This window comes from Ailuropoda melanoleuca, chromosome 17 (genome assembly GCF_002007445.2).
Source record: "Ailuropoda melanoleuca isolate Jingjing chromosome 17, ASM200744v2, whole genome shotgun sequence".
In the NCBI taxonomy this organism is placed as follows: domain Eukaryota; kingdom Metazoa; phylum Chordata; class Mammalia; order Carnivora; family Ursidae; genus Ailuropoda; species Ailuropoda melanoleuca.
Genome location: NC_048234.1, coordinates 27537260 through 27553606, shown reverse-complemented (window position 1 = coordinate 27553606; position 16347 = coordinate 27537260). Strand labels below are relative to the sequence as shown.

General features: G+C 40.1%; 1 protein-coding gene across 1 annotated transcript in view; it reads right to left on the bottom strand.

Annotated features, from left to right (window-relative positions):
• TMC1 (transmembrane channel like 1) overlaps positions 1-16347 on the bottom strand; it is a 355988-nt gene that overhangs the window by 105372 nt on the left and 234269 nt on the right. Inside the window, exon 10 of the mRNA XM_034647338.1 lies at positions 12539-12701. Within this exon, the coding sequence (XP_034503229.1) occupies positions 12539-12554 (16 nt within the window). The 5' untranslated portion in view covers positions 12555-12701. The remainder of the gene's footprint in view (positions 1-12538; positions 12702-16347) is intronic.

The window sequence follows — 16347 nt, the reverse complement described above, 5'->3', positions numbered from 1 at the left end:
TAGGTCTTAACTAATCTTGTTGCAGAAGGACATATAGGGTATTAAAAGTTTGCCATGTCCCTGCTTTCCCAAAGCTTCCAGGGTAATTAATGACAGGATGATACATCCTGAGTTTCTGGAAGAGTCCTGATTACAAATGTTGTGCAAACGATAATACATTATTGCAGAATTTTCTATTTTTCTTTATTAAAAAGGCAAGAAAGTGTTGATTATATAGCTTGTTAAGTGAGCCCACACTTGCTAATATTAAAAAAAAAAAAAAAAAAACAGAGAACAATCCAAAACTTCTGAGTGCTATTAAACATCAAAACATAAAAGATGAGATCTGACACATGCAAAACCTTCCTAAGGAGACAGAATGGCTCCTAATGCAGAATAAGCAGCCAAAATGGTAGTATCGATACATGTGAAAAACAAAGGGGTCCAAAGAGAGAAAGTGAGAAAGTGATCAGAAAAAGAGGCACAGAAAATGGGAAGTCAAGGAAGAAATAATGTTAGTGCTTATTAAATGTTATCCAATTAAAGAGATCCAAATCCTGGAGAAGACAAGCCATTCCAGTGTGTGTGTGTGTGTGTGTGTGTGTGTGTGTGTGTGTGTGTGTTTCTGCTGGCAAAACTGGAATGTTCCATCAGACCTGGCTGAAATATCCCTCAACTCTTTTCATGGGCTCTCCAAGCACCAGGTGCATTGCAACCTGCTTCCTCATGTAAATTTTCTCTAAGGCAATAATGTGTTGGCCAGCAAACATGAACCATCAGTTTAGGAACTAGCCAATTGGCCACAACAAGCTCGCCTCAATCTTGAAATTTTTCAAGCTACACAACCTAACAAAATACAATTTAATTTTATAAGTGTATTTTAAAAAATTGTATAAAGAAACTCACCAACTGAAAAAAAAAAATCCAGCCAAGTATGTCAATATTTGGTTTGGAAAAAGTGGTCACCAGTCACAAAGGACATAAATAACATCCACTCCAAAGCACCTGGAGAAGAGTAATGTAGAAGTGATGATACTTAATGCCACAGGACATACGAAGAGAAGGAAATTATATCTTACTGAGGAAATCCAGAAAAACATCACAGAGGAGGTGATCATCAACTGAGCCTTGAAGGATGGTTAGGATACTGATGAGGAAAAATTGAGAGGGGCTAAGGTGGTTACTCCAAAAAATATAAAACATAGAGGTTGGAAAAATGTGTTCTGTATGCATGAAATGGAGAGTAGATCAGACGGGTTTGATACGAACTTAAAATAAGACTAGGTTCAAATGGCAAAAGACCATGACATACCAGACTGGGAAATCTAAACATTACGTGACAACGCTGTAAAACCAACTAAGCTTTCCAATGAAGGAGGGGACATAATGGGATGATATTGTAGGAATTAGGCAAGGGTAAAAAATGAGCCAGAGCCGAAAACTGAAAAGCACTCTTTTAGCTGCCAATAATTTACACCGCAGTGTGAAAATACTCTATTGATTTTTTCCTAGTCAGATACCTGCATGAAAGCAAGCATCAAATGAAAAGTGGAAGTCAGAGAGCTTTGGAGGACTGGGTCCTAGATCACAATGATATTGTGATACGGGGAAGGACATGAATCCTGGGCTATTTCACAGTTTTGGCCGAAACTTGCAAGTCCTCACCTGCAGGGTCCCGGAGATGTTTTTGCAAGAAGATCCTTGCCAGGAAGATATTAAACAGTAAAATACATTTATTTTGGAAGTGTTCTGCAGGTGATTATTCCCGAGATATATCTACATGCAAAATCCTTTTTGTGTGGAGTCACAGAAACTCTGGAGCTCTGAAATACTGTGTATTCGGGGAGAGGGCAGAAAGGAAAGAAAACTTTCCTTCTTTGAGTCAAAAAAAAATTTTAAGGTGGATAGAAATGGGGGAAGAGAGTTTATTGTATTGGTCACTGCTTCTCAACAACCAGATGTTTAAGAACTGGAGAACTGACCTGAATGCTAGTCAGCAGGGTTCAGCAAAAAGGAAGTATATATGAAATAGAGAATTCCGTTTCACAAAATCACCATATGTGAAGGCTTGGGCTTTGTAATGTTAACTTGCACACAATATTGCCTATGGAGTGGGGGGGTGGGGAACAGTGGCTGTTGCTGGAAAGGCTGTTTAATTCTCTATTACTCGGAAGTGTCATGGTGTGGCATAAATGAGGGACCCATTTCCAGTTTAGACTTTAAGCAGAAAATAGCATTAACATCAAAAGGGGAGAGAGGCCTCTTCAATCTACACAGCATGCAGACAACCCTCCCTTCCCAGGAGAAAGGGCAGACATGAAGACAGAACAGTAGGAGTAGAAAAGGACTTGTAGCATCATGAGGTCATTCTCATAGTTAGAAAGACTGTGAACTCTTGGTCATAGATTAATAAGGAGGAATCACAACCAGAGATCTCAGCGAAGATCAGGCCAGGGGCAGAATGGAGCACAGAGAATGGCAGACGAACCATACTACCCGCTAAGCAATAACTTGTCTGTCTTACTTAAAGGTTTAACTAGTTCCCTTCAGAGAATGAATGCAGTATTTCTATCAAAATCTACAGAACTATATTCACTTCAATAAGTGTAGATCATTTAATTAAAGGGTAAATATATGCTACCTTAAATCAGGCTCCATTGGATTTCATTTTCCCAGCCCTGGATAATATTTTAGACAGATTCTGTAGGTTTTATAGTTATAAGAACAACCTCACTTTGATAATTCATATCCATTTTGTGGGAGTAAGGTATTAAAATACCCAGTCCAGTCTAAGTTCAAACTGCAATTAAACAGCCTATTCAAAGCTTCTCCCCTCTCCTTACTCATGCCAACAAATGGGGCCTGGAGAACTAGGTGGGGAAGGAAATGGAAGCGTATCTTTGACCATTTCTCCTGACCTATGCCTCCTTTTCTACTCACTATGTAGCTTCTGGTTCTTGCCTGGAATAGTAGAATGAGTATTAGAAGGGCAAAAATTTAAGTATCTTTCCTCACACTGGGTGGCCACCATGTCTTGTTGTGGCCATCCATGGCCATTACGAGGGAAAGTTTGTGAGTTCTTCAAAAACCATCCCTTTGCCCCAAGGGAACCCTCACACTATGGCTTCTTGACTTGGTTAATGCATTTTCCTGAGGGCCTTTTGCAATACCCAAAGGACACCCCAGGAGTTCCCCTCATAGGCAGCCTCTGTATCTATACAATCCTCACCCCAGCTGGCAACCTTCTTGGGTGAAGAATCTTCAAAACCACTCCATCTCTGTTACTTTCCACAGCATCAGTTTGGCCCAGGAGTATTATATGAATCCTTGCCTTAATAAATTATGGAAATGTAACTTGTTTTATCAAGACATATTCTTATTTGTGGGCAGTACATCTTGTCTACTCTTAGCAGATAATTGTCTAGGACAGAGAATGAAAACCGACTGGAAAGGAAGTCAGGGAGAAGAGAGTTAATATCTATGGAAGATGTAAGTAAGTTGAACTAATGTAGGTTAGTTGAAACTAAAAGAGGTGAAATGATTCATTATGGCGAATAATCATCATTTTATTATCCCAGTTACTCTGCTTTTATGGGAACTTTTCTACCACATCCCAGCATTTTCTGTGAACTGTACCCTGACATAAACATACACACGTGTAGCCACCCAATGGCTGAGAAAATGAAGGTTTTGATCATTCTTGGCCTTGGCCTTACCTGTCATGTCTGCTATAGGAGGGAGAAGACCATACGCAGCCAGAAAGGAAGAATGAAGCATATTGGTTGGCGTGCTTCAGTCTCAGGTCATATGTGAGCTTGAGATGCCACTTCATTCCTGCCTTTGGGCTCCATGAGTCACCCCCTGCTATCTTGTAGCTTGAGCTAGCTAAGCTGGAACATGTCGTCTTCAACAAAATTGCCCTTAACTAATACACCCTCTCAAGATCTAAAGGCTGCAAAGGTAGCAAAGACCCAAACCTGGGCCTGCATGATTCCAACATCTGTTCCACTACCCACACTGCTAAGAGATACTACTATGATGTGCTGATAAGAACAAGTGCAGGTCTGGGACGCGTAAACAGAACTCTACAGTCAGACACTGAAGTAATCATCTAAACATACTCAGAACTCATCAAATGCATACCTTCAGAATGTTTCAGCTCGGCAGCTAAGGAATGGTTGGAATAAACTGAAGAATGTTCACTAGAGAGCCATAAAAGAAGATTAAAGAGTTGGAAATGAGAAGCAGCACATAGTATGTATTGCCTCTACAATTCAATTGACACTTCATATCCTGCTTCCAAACATCTTTCTCATTACGGTCTTACACTGTTTTTTAACATTTTCTGTCTTTGTCTCATCTCCCTCAAAAAGTTTCTGAGCTTCTTGACGTCATATGTTTTGTTGTATTCGAGAAACAATAAATATTGTGTTAAATGAGCTAAACTGAAGGTACACAGTTTGTTCACACACGGGGGACTAAAAGAACAATTTAATAATTTGTTATGAATGTCTGCATTGATGGGAACTGACTTCTCTCCATACCACAACCAGACGAAGAGGAAGAATTCTCACATACTAACATGAGATATTTAGTTAGTATTAAGGATAAAAGTCTGAGTTGGAGCAATCATTGTGGAATGTGTCACAAGAGGAAAAGTCTTAGAGATTCAGCTTCTTCATAGGGGTATGTGTCATTGTCTGGGGCAATGTTGGCTTGGATCCTTTTAACTTCTCACTTAATAAAGAGTTATGGACTTCATGAGTCTTCTGTAAGTCTGTCCAAGACCTATAAAGACATCAGACAAGAGTGGAATTTCAACTTTTTCCCCCATTAGAACATACCATATGGATAAACCTAATATTTATCAATACTGGCATATGGAACTCAGATACTAAAAGTTTATATCTTTAGTAAAGACCAGGCCCGTGAGAACTACTCCAAAGAAGAAAGACGTTTTGAAGATGTTCTCAATTATCTGGTTACATCAGCTAAAAGTTTTGATAACTAGAAGGAATCCTCAAATAATTAAATTAAAGCATACTATAAACAAGGTACTGAGGTTTTGCTTCCAGCTACAATGAAATAAGTAGTAATGAATTAACCCTCTTACCTTAAGCAACTAGAAAGCCAGCCAAATAAATGAAACATCTCTTTTCAAACATTGCTGAACAGACAGCCCAAGACAGTGACCCATGAAAGAACGGGAGCAAATGAGATGAGCCCTGACATTGCCTGATCACTTTGCCTAAGGAGTTTCTAGGCTGCAACACAGGGAGTGGAGGGACCCAAACAGAGGCTTCTGGTCTCACTGAGCTGAGGGGACATAGTTCTGTCTTCAGGGAGGCCACAGCAGCTAGAATGTGTGAGGTGAAATACCAGAAAGAAAAGAGTAGGCAGAATAATTTCTGGAAGGGGAGTCTGGGTCGCTCAGTTGGTTGAGCATCTGTCTTCAGCACGCATCATGATCCCAGGGTCCTGGGATCAAGTCCCACATTGGGCTCACTGCTCAGCTGAGAGCCTGCTTCTCTCTCTCCCTCTCCTGCTCCCCCTGCTTGTCTGCTCTCTCTCTGTCAAATCAATAAATAAAATCTTAAAAAAAAAAAAGAAGAAGAAGAAGAAAAAGAAGAATCAGAATCATCTCTGGAGCTCATAAGAGACACGAATAGTTCAGGTTTTCCACTAGTCAGACAGGAGAAACCTCCCAGCTCATGGAGTATTGGTTAGAGCCCTCAGAAAGTTATTGCATAGACCAAGTTAAATCTACTCTGAGCTCACCCTAACAGACCTTAAGATCAAGTCTCAAAAGTAGCTAGCTAATTCGAAGTAACTTAACTGCATCCCAGAATATAAATCAACAATATTTAAAGGAATGACAAAAAATCCAGGACCCAAAAATGTAAAATTCAACATCTCCAACAGCAAATAAAATAATTACCAGGCAGACAAAGAAGTTGAGAAATTAATACCTCCCAACCAGAGCAACCAAAAGAATCAATAGACACAGAAATGCCGGAAACTTCAGAGATGATAGAATTAGCAGACATTAACAGTAAACCAGCTATTATAAATATACGCCATGCACTTAAGAACATGATGTGAAAAATAAAAAATACTATAAAAATACAAATCAAATTCTAGAGATGAAAAATAGGATATCTGAAGTGAGAAATACACTAGATGAGATGAACAGTGGATTTGACATTGATGAAGACAAGAACATCAAATTTGAAGACAGAGATTTTATCCAAAATGAAAAAAGCAAAATAGAAGATTTAAAAAAAAGAAGAAGAGCATCTCTGACCTGTGAGATGAAATTCAATTATCTAAAATATATGTAATTGAAGTTCCAGAAGGAGGAGTCAGAAAAAAGTGAGGAAATAATGGCCAAAATGTTTTAAAAATTTGATACCAACTGGGGCACCTGGGTGGCTCAGTCAGTTGGGTTTCTGACTCTTGATTTCAGTTTGAGTTGTGATCTCAAGGGCGTATGATTGAGACCCATGTTGTACCCTGTGCTGGGCACAGAGCCTGCTTGGGATTCTCTTTCTCCCTCTCCTTCTGCCCCCGCACCCCACCACTCATGCTTTCTCTCTCTCTCTTAAAAAAAAATTTTTTTTATTGCAACTATACACCAAAGGCCCCAAAATCTCAGTGACCTCCAAACAGAAAAAGAGATGAATAGAATTATACCAAGGCACAGCATAAACAAATTGGCAGAATGAACAGTAATAATGAGAATACCATAAAAGCAGACAGACCAAAGTGACAGGAGATAAGAATGATCACAGACGTCTCATCAGAAACTATGAAAGAGAGAAACTTTTATTTTTTTTTCTTTTAAAGATTTTATTTATTTGTTTGTCAGAGAGAGAGACAGAGCACAAGCAGGGGGAGCAGCAGGCAGAGGGAGAAAGAAGCTTCCCTCTGAGCAAGGAACTTGATGCAGGACTCAATCCCAGGACCCTGGGATCACGACCTGAGCTGAAAGCAGACGCTCAATCGACTGGGCCACCCAGGCATCCAGAGAGAGAAAGTTTTAAAGCATTGAACGGACGAACACACAAACAAAAGAAAAAGGAAAAAACATTATCAACCTAGAATTCTATTCTCACCAAGAAATATCTTTCAAATATTAAGGTAAAGACTCTTTCTGACATGTGAGTTCTTGAAAGAATTCATTGCCCACAGACCTGTCCTACAAGACATACTAAAGGAAATTCTTCAGGCAGAAGAATGATCGTGGGAAAAAAAATTGCATTTGAAATATGGAAGAAATAACACTGGAAATGGTAAATATACGGGTAAATACAAAAGACTTTTTTTTCTTATTTTTCCAAATTTCTTTGTAAAGATAATTGAATGTTTAAAGCAAAAATAAGAATGCTAGATGGTGGAGCTTATAATATATGTGGAAATAAAATGTACAAAAAACAATAACATAAGATACAAGAGGAGAAAATGAAATTATACTACAGTTAAGTTTCTTATAATACCTGTTAAAGCGATATACCATTATTTGAAGGTACAATGTGATAAGCTAAAGATGCATATCATAAACCTACTAAAATAGAGCAACAAAAAAAGATACAGCTAATATACCAAGAGTGGAGACAGGCTGGTTTAAAAAAAATACTTCATCCAGAAAGAGGTAAAAAAAAAGAATAAAGAACAAAGAAGAGACAGGACAAAAGAAAGAAAATAGCATAACACATACTGAACATCATTAGTCATCAGGGAAATGCAAATGAAAGTCATAAGGATCTACTACAACACACTTTGTCAAAAGGCTAAAATTAAAAAGATTTACTTGCAATATCAACTTCTTGTGAGGCTGTGGATCACAATAACTTTCATACGTCGCTGGTGAAAATGAAAAATTCTATAGCCGCTTTGGAAAAGAATTGAGTAGTTTCTTTTCCATTCTTTTATTTATTTATTTGAGAGAGAGCGCATGTGCATGTGCGCACACATGAATGGGGGAGGGACAGAGAGAGAGACTGAGAGGCAGAGGGAGAGGGGGAGGGGTGGGAGGAAGAAGCAGACTCCCTACTGAGCAGGGAGCCCAATGGGGGGCTCAATAGGGGACTCAGTCCCAGGACCCTAAGATCATGACCTGAGCTGAAGGCAGAGGCTTAAGTGACTGAGCCACCCAGGTGCCCCAAGAATTGGGCAGATTCTTATGAAGTTAATCAATCACTTGCCATACACCCCAGCAATTTCAATCCATACATTCTCGCAAGACCTGTATTCAAATGTTCACAGCAGCTTTATTCATAATGACCCCAAATTGGAAACAATTAAAATGTTCGCCAACAGGTGAATGGATAAACAAACTGTAGTACACCCAAATAAAGGAATGCTACTCAACAATAAAAAGAAACAAACTATTGGTATATCTAATAATGTGAGTACATCTCAAAAGCATTATGTCAAACGGAAGAAGCCAGGCACAAAAGAGTACCTACTGCATACTTCCATTTACATGAAATTCTAGAAAATGCCTCGAAATACATGACAAAAAGCAGCACAGCAATTGCTTGGCTCCAATGGTGGAGTGTATGGCAGGTGGGGGGTGTAATGTATGGATTTATGCCAAAGAGAACTAAGGAACATTTGGGAGGGGCAGAAGTCTTGATTGCGTTGGTCAGTATAGTTCTATGTATGTATCTGTCAAAGCTTGTTAAATTGTACGTTTTTAATGTGTACAGTTTATTGTGTGTACATTGTATCTCAACAAGGCTGGTTTTTAAAATGGAATTAAAGAAGTGGAAATAAGAGTGTCAATAATTTATCATTGAGACCATCTCTTGGTCATCACTGATGGGCATTTCAAACCCAAGAAGTGCTGTCCATTGCAGAGAAATCCTGAAATCACAGGCCAAGTGAGAAACGAATGCATCAATGTTCCTAATTTTTAAAGGCCCTCTGTACCTCGTAAAGCAATGTTTTGCTTTGTTTTGTTTTTTTAAGATTTTATTTATTTATTTGACAGAGAGAGAGACAGCCAGCGAGAGAGGAACACAAGCAGGGGGAGTGGGAGAGGAAGAAGCAGGCTCCCAGCAGAGCAGGGAGCCCGATGAGGGGCTCGATCCCAGGACCCTGGGATCATGCCCTGAGCTGAAGGCAGACTCATAAAGCAATGTTTTGATTCTGGTTTTGTTCTGATAACTGTTCAGTACTGCCCTGAATATATTAATCTATAAACTCTTTGAGAAGGACGACTCTGCTCCATCACATTCTTCTCAGAGCACATAAAAAAAAAATAATAAAATAAGTTGTTTGTTGAAGGGACCAGATAAATAAATGAATTAATAGAAAGTATTTCTATGATAATTTATAATTCCAACGCTTTTATATGTATTATTCATCTCTTTAGGAAATGCTATCTATCCATCTTTAAACAAAGTAAAAACATCATCCATATGAGCATCACAAATTTAGAACTTGAAGATTTTGTACAAGCAGAGCTGGGGTTTATCTTTACATTGTTGGGGGGGAAAAGCATCTGACCAGACAATAGTATAACGAGGTGACAATGGTCACCACCTTCATTTTGCATGTCATTTCAGGGTTTACAAGCATTAATTCATTTAAGCCATTTAGTAGCACTATTTTAGCTTCTATCTATAAATAACAGCATCTACTCATGGGCTGAAGAAAAATTTCTAAGGGCTTTTCTAGTTAATAATTTGTTAATCTGTTCTAGACAAAGACAGAGAGAGAAGAGATCAACATGATTACGTTTTAAATTACAATCCAGGATCGTCATCATTTTTACAAATGGTTAGTCTGCATTGCAAGGTATTTCTTTGCAATATACTGATGTTCTTAATTGACCATCAGCCCTCCTCCTGGGAACTCTCCACTCCCTTAGCTTCTGTGACTCTCTTCTCTGCAGGATCTCCTCTTATCCCTCTGGCCCATCCTTTCTGTTTCTTCCATGGGCTTATCCTCCTCTGCTCACAGCTAAACGTGGAAGTTGTCCCCCTGGGGTTCCATTGTTGGCTATCTTTCCTTGCTATGCTCTACACTCTTCCTGGGAAGTTATGTGATTCTAGGAACTTCCAACTCCCAGATGTTGCCAAAATCACTATCACCAAAAAATACTTCATAGATAATCAAGTCATACCCCCCAACCAAACTTTTTTCCCCCCAGAGTCTTTTATTTATTGGAATTTCCTTCTACTCCATTGTCAAACCCAGAACCACGAGAGCCATTTTCGACACCCCCCTCTCCCTCATCATCCCACATGCACTCTCACCAAGTACTAGTATTTCCATATTCTAAGTGTTTTTGGAATCCTTCCTTCCTGTGCCAGACACAAACCTCACGTGCCTCATCAAATTCCTTCCAATGCTTCCTTCCTTCCTACGGCTCCAACAGCATCCCAGTCCCAACCAATCACCTGCCCCTTAAGTGCCAAGCACACAGCAGAGTTGACCATCTGCAGGCTTAGAGTGTTAGGATCTCTGCCACTTCCAGACTTGAGTGGAAGAGCACACCATGGAGTGCTGGGTCTGGCATCTTACAGGGATGCCCTGTTGCGGGGGGCAGATAATACAACTCAGTAATGTGCTAACTCCATGAGGTGAACACAGGAGACAGGAGGGTCTAAGCAGATCAGTTTGCCTTCCTTCATCTCTTCATAGGCTACCCATAAACAGTTTTTCCTTGTGCCCTGGCTGGAGAAGTTTCCCATGCTGAGCAATGCACCCGCAGTTGACCTGCTGTGTCCCTTCCCAGCTAAGTGGTAGCCACCACGGTAAGGTATCACCTGTCATCCCTTTATATCTAGCCATCATGGAAATTCATCACTACATATTATATAGAGCCTGGCACGTAATAAGCACTCAACAATGGAAACAATTATTATGATACTATGATATTATGTAACCGAAATAGGCAATGCTATTGTTCTTTTCCTTTCTTATGAAGCCAGACCATTGTCTTAAAAACTGCATTCATTGTGTATCAATTAATTTGTATCCATTTAGTTAAATATAAACCAAACATAACTTCCATAGACAGAGTCTGGAAGAAGAAAACCAAATGTCTACAATAGTCTATATGTGGTGGGATTCTTTGTTTTTGTTGTTTTTTAAAATACGCTTTTTAAAAATTTATGCATTTTCTGCAACAACATATATTCCATCCACAATCAAAATAAAATGATTAAACTTTAAAACATCTGTTGTTATGAAAGCAGTAAGATTAATAAGTGATAAATAATAGTGTGAATAAATAGCAAGAGTAATCAATTCCAATCTTACTTGTTTAACGAAATGGTTGACACTTAGGAGACCCTGAGCAGTCTTATTGCAAGTTTCTGTAAGAATTGTTACATCTGAAATGAGCCTGAAAACATCATAGTTACCAAAACCACCTAAGGAGCTCAAGGACCCCAGGCTGCAAAATCCTAAAGGGGCTGAAATCGAACATCTTAATAAGATTTAAGCCCTGTCCTTATTAATGGAAAACACAACCCCACCCTATAAAAAGCCAATATACATCTCTGGGCCATTTCTAACCGTTTCTTTGGAAATGCGTGTGGAGCCTCAAAAAAGTGGTTGTTTTTGTTTTTGTCTTCTGAAAACTTTGACCTACTTTGATAAAGATATTCCTAAGTCTGTCCAGATGTTTGAAGTCAATAAAACAACTAAGCCTATTAAGTGGTCTCCTGCTCACATTCTCCAGACACAAGCCTGAAGCTCAGTGACTTTAATAGACTATCTCTAAGCCAGCTCTCTGTCTCCACTTTCCATTCTAAGATTCAACAAGCCAAGCAGAAGGAAGGACCAGGACCAAGGCCATCTGGATTCGAAGTTCTATGCTGAAAAGCAAACATGTATTTCCAGGTTATTCCCTAGTTGAAAATTCTACCAGTTTGTCTTTTGGGGACCGAAATGAGGTTGCAAACAGAGCCAATGTAAGCTCTGTAAACATCACAGAATGACAGCAAACACGCCGCACACCATCTCCAGGGCACTGAAAACGTACCCCTGTGACAAGTCACAGGAACCAAAAATGTGTGTCATCACATCACTCAGCCTTTCACATACATCCCCCGCAGGAGGGTTTTATGCCTCTTTTCTTTACTTCCTCTGCCTTAATTCTCTTCCCTGTCCTTTTCAGCTTTACTTAATTCGGAACTGTTTTTAATTCACCAACTGCAGCAGAACTGGTCACCTTCACAAAGTGCCCCCCCCCAATCTGACAAGATGTCCCTGTTGGGACACAGAACCCCCAGTTTCAGTTGTTATGCTGAACCTCAGTGTATTTTGCTTCCCCTCACTCTCTCCCCAAATGAAGGAAAGGTGAGTTTGAGCACTTACTAGGTAGTGAAAGCATATGTCCATTAAAGAGAAGAGATTAAAGAAAAGATAAGCCCTTTGCAATTTCTCAAGACACAAAATGTCTCTAACCACAGAAATATAAAAAAAGGGAAAGCCCCAAAGAGGGAAGAAAAATTATGAAAAAAAAAAAAAAAACTATTCAAAGTTCCCAATCTCTAAGAAAGGTTGACTATTTTAGAACCAGGTCTTAATTTTGAAATACCTTTCTTGGGTGGCATCGTGGCGGTGTCCTGTCAGAGAGTCTTAGCTGCCAGCTGACTTAACGAAGGATGACGGGTTGAAGGGACAAACGTTTCAGGTTTGGTCCAGCACATCCACACACTTCTGCCTGTCGCTGGAAGTGCCTCCTGGAGCCATTTCACAGTCTGAAACATAAGAAGGTACTAATTTCCTCACCATTAAATTTTCATGAATGTTTAGTTTGCCATTTAGGGATGGAGTAGTCAGGTCAAAGGGGTTGTATTTGGGGCTCATGTTTGAAATAAAACTAAACTGATCGTGTGAGCTGTATTCCAAGCAAATCTGGCTTCAGCCCAGTGGGTTTGTGCTAGCCAGCCTTGTTTTGAATGCCTTCCATTTTAGGGCTTTATCGGAATTACAAATACTGAGGGCAGTGTGGGTGCACTCTTACTGACTCTTACTGAGAAATACTGACCACCAAGTGTACTTGGTAAATGAAATGAGGCAATAAACAAGATACTCCTACCTCTGGAGTTCAGGTGTTTAAGTGCAAAGCTATAGAACATTCAACTTAGCTTGGCCATCAGCCCCCAATGTGGGGAAACCTGGAGACATTGTATTTATTTTCTCAACTTGTGGACAATAAAACTGGCTGTGAGAGGAAGTCGCTACTTTCTGGACACAATTTTAAAACTTTTCTCTTTATCAGAACTTCTCATTGAAAGGTGGTCATCTTTGCTTTAAAATGATAAACAAGAAAGATTTCTACCATTAAAAAGAAAGAAAGGGACAGAAAGTGCTGTAAATTAATGTTGCAAAAGAGGCTGCCTTTTTGAGAGTGAGGACACTGGCATTCTCTGGTTACTTCGGTGATAGCCACTGACCTTGGCAAGAGGAACCAGTGTTTTGAAATGGATCCCCATGGCACATTTACACCAGGGTAGCTTTTGGCTTCACAAATGGATTTGTGCACAGACCTGACCCTTTGAGCACATAAAGACTAGTACATAGATTCTAGCCAAGTTGTGTGTAGCACACTCAAAATTATGGCTTAAAACAAAGCTCTATAAGAATGATACTCCTTGTTTTTCCCTATTCAGACACCATGTCTTAACTGTAACAGTAAAATAGGATATAGCTGATACAAGAACTTATATTTAAAGATGCCCAGGGGTGCCTGGGTGGCTCAGTCAGTTAAGCGCCTGCCTTTGGCTCAGGTCATGATCTCCAGGTCCTGGGATTTAGCCCTGCCTGGGGCTCTCTCTCTCTTTTCCCTCTCTCCCTCTCCCGCCCCACCCTGCTTATGGTTGTGCTCTGTCTCTCTCTCTCTCTGAAATAAATAAATAAAATCTTTAAAAAATAAATTAAAAAAAAAAATAAAGATGACCAGAGTGGTTCTTCAACTTGAGAATTTATAAAGACATCAAGAAACATTATTGTAAGTCGTTGGACATATAACCTAGAATGAGAATAATATGTAATTTGATTTATATTAAATATGAATATATAAAATAACTCTAAACATTATGCTAATAAAAACTATCATAAATTTATGAGTAAAATAACAAAAGATGTTCTGTAAGCCTTGTATCCAGAAAATTATACAAAAAAACTAAACAAAATATTAAAGACAGAAATTATAACTTTAAAAATAGATGGAGTCAACTACTTTAAAATAAAAAAATTCCATTCACCAAAAGATGTTTCAAAGAAACCAAAGTAGATTTACATCTCACACAGCACTTCATAAGAGTATAAAAAACATAAGAGTATAAAAAACAAAGAACCTCTATCTTTCAACAAGAAGACACGTACCCCAAAAAAGACAAAAGATTTGAACAAACATTTCACATATAAAAATATAAAATAGCTTGTAACCCAAGGAAAAAAAAAATGAACAGAAACGTAAAAGGTTATTTCACTAAAGAAGGAAACATATAGCCAACATACTTACGAAGAAAGGCCTGATCTTATCTAGAGAAACACAAATAAAGACCACTAATGGTGTGGGTATGTTGGTCTGAAATCTTGGAGTTTCCTCGGGGTGAACTTGAAGCAGGCCCAGGTCCACGGAGGGGCAGGTAGGATGGAAGAAAGAGGCAGGACACTGAAGATAAGTACGTAGCAGGTTTTGTTTTTTTTTTTTAAAGATTCTATTTATTTATTTGAGAGAGAGAGAAAGCAAGCATGAGCTGGGGCAGGGGTGGGGATGCGGGAGAGAAGGAGCTGGGGCGGGGGGAGAAGCAGATCCCCGCTGAGCAGGGAGCCCAACCAAGTGCTCGATCCCAGGACCCTGAGATCATGACTAGAGCCCAAGACAGATGCTTAACGGACTGAACTACCCAGGTGCCCCGGTAGCTGGCAGTTTTAAAAAACAAGGGAATGTACTTACGAGGCCTGTCTTGGGTGACCTCGGGACAAGTAAATCTCTGCACGCGCCTGCCAGAATCTTCACAGTTCATACGGAGGCCTTACTGGGGTTCAAATGGTCTCAACAACACATTGCTCTCTCGAGGCTGTGTCCTTGGAAACAGCTCCAGCCCTGGGAATGGCGGGCAGAGTGTATGTTGCATAGATAGGGGAGGGGGAACGGAGCCTCCAATTGCCAGGGGGCAGCTTGAGGGTCAACTGGCAGTCACGTCCTCTGGCTGACCTCCTCCGACACCCCACCCCTCGTGACTGGCTCTTGGGATCTTACATATTTCCCCTCTTTCACAAGAAGCCCTGAATGGGCAGCTGGGGGTTTGTTAGCATGGAGGTGACTTGTTATATCGGAGGCAGATACCACAGATGAAGATACACAGATTAAGACAATTATTTCCAAAGTAAGTAACATTTTTTTTTTTCCCCACGAAGAGCCCTATAATCCAAAGCATGGATTTATTAAGTCTGCTAAGCTGGGGGTCAGATCATTCAGGGTGTTTGCTTGTAGCCTTATGTGCTTTGATAAAGACGATATACGAGCAGACTGCTCAGCTATGAACATAGGACATTTTGCTTGGATAATGGCCCAGGTGCTTCCTCGTGTGGCAGTAACAATGGCCAAGGCCTCCTCTTTCGGAGGACAGCTTTTCTCATCAGAGACATTTCAGGGGTAAGTAAGGATAGGCTTTGTCAGCTCTCACATAAGGCTTGTGGGGTGAATTTAGTAAGGGCTGCTATCTGTACCATCATGTCGTCTAGGTCAATCTAGGGAATAAAGATGGTGGCCAGATGATTGTACCAGTGGAAAACAGAACATGACCATCGGGCCCCGAGGAGAGCAAAGTTGGCAACTCTTGTTGTTATCAGGTGGATTAGTCCTTTTGTCCAGGGAAAACCCAGGGTGCAGCAGCCCAGCCACCTGGACGAAAGCCATGTCCAAAGATTTGTGCCACACAACCACAGGGACCCATATGGGGCTACCCGATAAATACCTGAACAGTGTGATCAGTCATTACCAAACCAGTCAATATCCTTTAATGTGACAGAATGACTGCATGGCTCTGGTGAATGCATCCTATATCCGTGGTACAACTGGGTGGGCTCTGTTTAGAGTGGTTTTTCTGTTCTCAACATAGGAGGGCATGAGCGCTCAAATGTTCAAAACTCAGGGTAAGTCACATGAACCCATCCCAAATTTGAGTGTAGCACCCATGGCTCTGATGGTGGTATTTTTAGGACCCTTCTGGTGAGCAGTTTGATAGGCTGCCTGTGTAGTCTGATCGACAGAAAAAGATACCCATGCCCAATATTATTAACAGCACATGCCACAATCCAGGTGTTTGGGTCACTATCAATAATACCATGAATTAAGAATGACAACCCTTAGTTTATTCTCCCTTAATGTAC